General features: G+C 39.3%; 1 protein-coding gene across 1 annotated transcript; it reads right to left on the reverse strand.

Moving 5' to 3' along the window:
• Window positions 1-1,439: 1,439 nt before the first annotated feature.
• LOC116851361 (peptidoglycan recognition protein-like) lies at window positions 1,440-6,788 on the reverse strand (the record flags this gene model as incomplete). Its single annotated transcript, XM_032830691.1, has 3 exons — window positions 1,440-2,181; window positions 3,239-3,385; window positions 6,590-6,788. Coding segments are annotated over 3 exons (852 nt in total), but the record flags the coding sequence as incomplete, so codon positions are not given.
• Window positions 6,789-6,946: the final 158 nt, after the last annotated feature.

The raw sequence follows: 6,946 nt of genomic DNA on the forward strand, positions 1-6,946 counted from the left end.
GATTTCATTGACTTCTTACTTTGCTTTACGCGAAATTTGCAACATTTATGTTGTGTTCTGTCCTGTCCTCTTTTTTTACACTGAAGAATATACGAACCGAGGACCTAAACGTACGTGATATTTATAGAAGACTTGTATTAATTGTTTCTTTACATTAAACCTACATAACACGAACCAGCGAAAAATCGGCTCTTATATGCCTACTGTTTATATTTAGAATTAAATTGATTTTTACAAGAGCCTTATAACATTATTAGTTCTTTCTTATTTTTTTTTAATTTGTAAGAAAACGACGATATTTTACAATTATTATCATAAGATTTATGAAAAGAATTCATTCCATCTAGTACGTCAAATTAGCACGGGAATACAATAAGTGTAGTAAGCTTTAAGTCATAAGAAATTGGCAAACCTCATTCGATTATTCTTGTAAAAGTCGACTAGGATTGTTTAATTTCTTAATGCTTAAAGCTTACTACACCTATTGTATTCCCGGTCTTAAGCGGTTTAAAAGAAATGCATGGGTAACTTTGAGTGCTTAGACTTCGAAGCGTTTGCAACGTGCAATGGATCGCGCCCTTAGATATGTCGAAACTCTGCGAAAAAATCTGCCTCTTTTTAAAATTGCAAAGAAAGGTCTATACTTTATGATTACATATTGATATATCTATACTGATGGTTATCATAAAATTTACGAAGAAAAAAATTTATTCCATTCCGTAGGATATGTCAAATTGTGAAATGTTTTTGTCCATTACCATTGACATCAGAATATGATAATTTTCAGAAGAAGATAATTTTTCTCATATGTCGGCAAAATTCATTCTTTGTAAAGATCTTAATATTTCAATATTACATGCGCATCTTAATGACCTTATAATGACGAAATATATCTATCATTTCCGATGCATTTTTTTCAAAAATGTAACGTGGTAACCAAATTTGAACTAAGGATTTGTGCTTAGCGGGCAAAAATACATCGGAAATGACTATTCACATTCGTACAACAAAAGAGTTAAATTTTGTCGTTCGGTGTCATTCATCGGCACAACGTGCATTTCTGCTAAGGAGAAAAGAGGAAAGCGTGATACATGGATACTAGAGCGAGCGAGACACCTATAGAGACAGCGCGGTGTCCCTATTGCTGTCTCGCTCATATTCTCTGCATTCAAGCGTTGAGTGAGTGAGACAGCTATTGAGGACACCACTAACAGCTATCACGTCTGCTGATGTTTTCTCTCTCGATCGGACGACGTGCGAAAAGAATGCAACATCGAAATATCTCCCACCACTTCCCCTACGTGCCTTCTTCGCTTCTCTCGCGTTGTACGTCAGACGTACAGTACGCCCTCCGTATACGCCTGTTGTCGCTTTCGACTATTTGACAGGCGTATACGGACCCGCCGAGGGACACCATACCTGCCTCTGAGTGTACATAACATAGTGTTAAGTGAAACATTGTAAAATTGATGTAACATTACCAACATTTAATAGTTTGCTGAGAAATAATTTCTACGGTCAGCTATTACTAAAATTGGAATTGTGTTTTTACCAAATAAACAAACATCACGCGTTTAGATCCGAAAGAGATGGACAAGAGACCGGAAATCATTTCGCAATCTCGTTCCTTAACGCAGTAAACTCTTGCGCGTTATTTGCGTCAAGAAGTGGGTACCTAATGTGGCCACGACTTTAAGATGTCATACAGAGTTTCTCCAGGACTCGAGGTATTCGAGACTTGTCGATGGCCCAAGAGCTTATAGTCAGGAGCAATCTTACCGGTCTCAACGCCGATCTCGATGATCTTTTGTGCGGCATACAACTGTACTTTTGGCGGTTTGACATTATGGAAGGTGCCGATGAATGAAATACCGATGCTGCGATTGTTGTAGCCAAAGGAATGGGCGCCGACATAGTCCCAGCTTCTGCCGACGTATGCGAGGCCGTCGCCGCCAACGAGAAAGTTGTAGTCGATGTCTGACCAGTTCCTCATCTCGATATGGTAGGTCTGCGCGAGTCTCACGCGAAATGTGCACTCGGACTGTGTAGTGCAGAAGTCTGTGGCGGTGTGACTGATGATCACATAGGGCACCGGCAACTTCAGCTTCATTAAAGGCATCGAGGGCAGCTGGGCGACCCATTCATTCCTTTCCACGAAGCGCATCGAATTTACTGTAACATCTGATGATTACCAAGAAGAAATGTTACACAAGATGAAAAATAAAGAAACTTTGCGTCTGAATAACGTTCGAGAATGTATTGCGTCATCGGATGAAATATTGAAATAAAATAAAGGTATATAGAAGAAGAAGATGACACAAGGACTGATGGGACAAATACTGTGTAAGAAGATTGAAGTGCAAAGAATAAGAGGAAGGTATGAGAATATAGGAAACTTTTTTGCGATGTAAGCTGAAGAAAACATATAGGAAATGAAGGAAAGAGGAGAGGAATCACTCTATGGAATTATTAGGAATTATCAGAAAGTATAGAGAATAATGTAATATATAAATCTAACAAAATATTGAAGAAAATTGGAGGAAAAGAGGAAGTACGGAAAGCAGTAAAGAGATCGGATAGAAAGAGCAAAAATAAAATGATAAATGTGTGCTGAAAGGATAAACAGGTTGTGATAGAAGTTGTGACAGAGATTATAACAGAGATTGTTATATGAGATATTATTGTATGAAAGGACGATATGGTACCCGTTGAATAAAGTAGGGAAAATGTAATTGGACATGATAGATAAGGAAAAGGGTAAAAATATTGAACATCCCTTGATTACTTTTGCTTATATCAATTGTCAATTGGTTTAATTGTAATATATTTGTTCAATCAATTATTAAATTAAGAACAACTTAATTGGTATTTTTACACTGCTTTGTATTTTATTTGGTTTTCTCTTTGTCTTACGCGTGTGTACTAAAGAATATCTTCCTGTCTAGTTAAAAATGAAAAACAAATAAACATGCTTAAGTACACAGTCGTTCTGTCGACCTCAGGAAAATTCACAACTAAAACAAACGCATTTTTTACGCATTTTCCATGCATGCGCAAACAAACAATTAATTAAATGCAAAAATATGTGATGGATAGACGGAAGATAATATGAACATCGCGATTTCGAAAGCGCACGTAATAGCGTCAATCTCCCGTCTACATGTACGAGTCTGTCTATCTAATTTTACTTTGCGCCGCGTACTTTCTTGGAAGAGAATTTTTCTGATAGAATAATTACCCTCCAACGATGAGTCTGGAATTTCCGGGAAAACCGGCGCGTCCATGTAACGAGTGAAATATAAAGAGCCCAATTCAATAGTCATTAGTATTAAGGCCAGAATACACAACAAAGCCATGCATTTCCATGTGCACAGCCATTGCGTCACTGGAACAATAACAAAAGACAATCAGTCGGGACGCGTTGAGGAGTTGACATCACAAAGCGGCAACAGCAATCGACAATTAGATTTATGCGAGTACGTTGCGTTAATAAGCACGCAACAATAGTAACAATATTGCATTATAATTAATATATACTTCCTTTTCGCGATCTCGCCAATTTCCAGTTGACACGCGCTAAGTACCTCAAGACATTGATGTTGAGGAAATGAAGAAGGTAGTGAAAGAAGACAGAAGTGATGAGAATGAAGAAACAGATGAAAACAATAATAATTGTATATGTACATACGAGGGTAGTTCCAGAAGTACCCGGCTTAACAAAGAAAACACAAAAATTTTGAAAAAATATATCTTTATTTCTCAACATAGTCCCCTTTTAACTCGATACACTTTTCCCAGCAATGTTCAATAGCTTCGATACCATGTTTATAGTGAGAACCATCGAGTTCCTCAAAATAGCCATCAACCGCAGACTCCACCTCTTCATTGTTAGCAAATCTTTTACCACCAAGCCATTTTTTCAAGTTTGGAAATAGATAATAATCTGAGGGGGCTAAATCTGGTGAATAGGGTGCGTGAGAAAGCAATTCGAACTTTAACTCATTGATTTTGGCCATCGCAATAACGGACGTGTGAGCCGGTGCATTGTCATGATGAAACACTATCTTTTTCGCCAAATGCGGACGTTTTTTTTTTTATTTCACCACTCAAACGCTGCAATAAGTTTGCATAATACTCGCCGTTGATTGTTTTTCCTTTTTGAAGATAATCAATGAAAATTATCCCACGCACATCCCAAAAAACTGACGCCATAACCTTGCCAGCCGATGGAGTTGTCTTCGCCTTTTTCGGAGCCGATTCTCCCCTTTCAGTCCATTGTTTCGACTGTTCTTTCGTCTCAGGTGTGAAATGATGAACCCATGTTTCATCCATGGTTATGAATCGACGCAAAAACTCGGCCTTATTACTGCGAAACATCGCCAAACACTCGATTGAAACATCCTCACGACGCTGTTTTTGTTCAATTGTGAGCAAACGCGGCACCCATCGTGCGCACAGCTTTTTCATGTCCAAATTTTCAGTCAATATGCGATGTACAGCACTTTTTGATATGCCTACCATGTCAGCTAACTCGCGCACTTTCAGTCGACGGTCATCCAATACCATTTTGTGGATTTTCGTCACCATTTCTGGCGTGGTCACCTCATTTGGTCGACCACTGCGATGTTCGTCTTGGCAGCTCTTACGGCCTCTTTTAAACTCTGCCACCCAATATTTTATTGTTGTAAACGAGGGAGCAGACTCCGCCAGAGTAGAATCTAGCTCAGTTTTGATATTGGTTGGACTGAGACCTTTCAAATGAAAATATTGTATCATATAACGATGACCAATTTTCTCCATGTTTACAAATGTACTGAGAGCGTTCACTATTGATGGCTGCCAAACTAATACTAAACAATGTAGCGTCTTAAAACTTCAAACTTCAGCTTTATAAGGTTGATGCTTTCGGCCATAGTGATTTTTTTCAAACAACAACAGCCATCTATACGTCAGGTCGGGTACTTCTGGGACTACTCGTATATACAGAGGCAAAACTCATATATGAGTTATATATAATTATATCTAATTCATATGTAATTATATGTGTCTATATAATTATATAGAATCACTTTTCACAATCAGAGAGAAGAAAAAAATCTTATATAAGGTTTTGTGAATTTTATTACACATTGTGTTTAATATTCCTCGTTTCTTTTTACAACGCGACAGGAGGTTTGATAAGAGGGACTTTAACCTCGAATCATCGATTATTTTTCGTGTACAAACGCCCACTGTTATATTCTGACATAATTATCATAAAACCTACAATTCAAATGATAAATCATGTTCGTTTCGTCACAATCTCGAAACTTGCAACTCAACGACGCGGCGCTTCTGTATAATTCAACCGCGTTGCACAAGTGCCGTTAAAAAGTGCATCAGCTCTCGTTAAGATAATCGAAACCAAAAATAAATTTTATGAGTGGATCATCATCCTTTTCTACGAATTTTTATCGAAACATACCCACTCATGGTGATAGTGGATGCATAAGTCTAAAAAGAAGGTATCGTGAAACTATAAAAATGGGACAACGTTCCAAAAAGTCACAATCCCGAAAATTGTGTACAGCGGGACAATCTCCCGAAATATTGAAGGCGTAAAGTTAGGGTGTATATCAGTTGGACACGGGGAAATTGGACACAGTCCAATCACAAGTCGCTGTTCCAAGGGACCCTACAAATGTATCTAATCACACGGTGCTGTGATTGGCTGTGTCCAAATGCACCGTGTCCAAGTGCACCGCTCCCGTAAAGTTATTAGTGATTTGTTATATAACTTTCGCTGCGTTTCGAAATTCACTGCCAATATTAAAATTCTATAGTATATGTAACATAAACTATAGATTTTTAGTACTGGCAGTGAATCTCGAAATGTAGTCTTTGTAGAACAATTTCATGTTTTCAGTATTTCAGGAGAAATTGTGCTTACGCTGTAGTTTTTGGGATTGTGAATTTTCGATATTAAAATCGATATTTTTCCCGAATTGTGGGATTTTGGTTTTTCAGGATTATGCATGTTTACCATGATGATTATTTCAAGCAGAAATAAATTAAAAGCAACTTGGAATTGTGTTAACTAAAAACAATGTCGCAAGATTCACGGTGCGACGACTTTTCTTATCGATAGTAGCGGACAGTCGCCTGTCCGCTTCGTCGGCAAATTACCGCCGTCCCCGGATCTCGATACGAACTCATCAACGCAAGTTGGGCGCCAGGTGCGGTAAGGCCGCACCTCCTCACTAACTATTATTCGCCAAAATCTCTAAATTATACCCCGTCTTCGATATCGCGGGGACTTAGCGGGACCGGTAGCTCTCTTTAAATTTTAGTCGGAGTAGGGATGGGTTTCTTAGTTGCAGGGGGGAAGCCGAGGAAAAGAAGGCAATCGTACTTTCGGTAGAGATCTTTATTAGATCGGTACATGCACTTTCAATGCGCTATTCAATATCTTGCACGTGTCGATACGTTTGCTAATTATATTAATCCCGGTTCGGAGCTCTAGTATAGTTCTCGCGCGACCACTCAGCATGCGACAGCCTCGATACGATAAATGCATGACATTAACACGCCAACAAATGAGAGATCTTACAAAAGTCGGGCTCCTCCTCGCCTTTACTCCGGATCAGTCTCCTCGCTTCACGGTGGTCGTCTCCGCGTCGATACTGCCGTTCCGTGGCGGATCCTGGCTCGCTTTGGGTCGGAGATCGGTCACTAGCGTCGGAGATCTCCTTCGAAATTGGTTCGCTCTCGATAGGCCGCGCCGGCGAGAAGACGGCACAAAACAACCGATATCACGTCGGTAGGCACTAAATGCGGTAATACAATGATATCTCGAGAGACACGGTAATTTCTAGAGAATCGTGTGTCAATCTGCTAGTCGATCGCGAGCCAGTCTCTCTCGATCGCCCGTTGTTCTCGCCTTTTCTTCTTTCGGCGAGTCTCCCTC

The sequence above is a fragment of the Odontomachus brunneus genome, unplaced genomic scaffold (genome assembly GCF_010583005.1).
Source record: "Odontomachus brunneus isolate Ranch 3 - 2012 unplaced genomic scaffold, Obru_v1 Obru_scaffold_172, whole genome shotgun sequence".
Lineage (NCBI taxonomy): Eukaryota > Metazoa > Arthropoda > Insecta > Hymenoptera > Formicidae > Odontomachus > Odontomachus brunneus.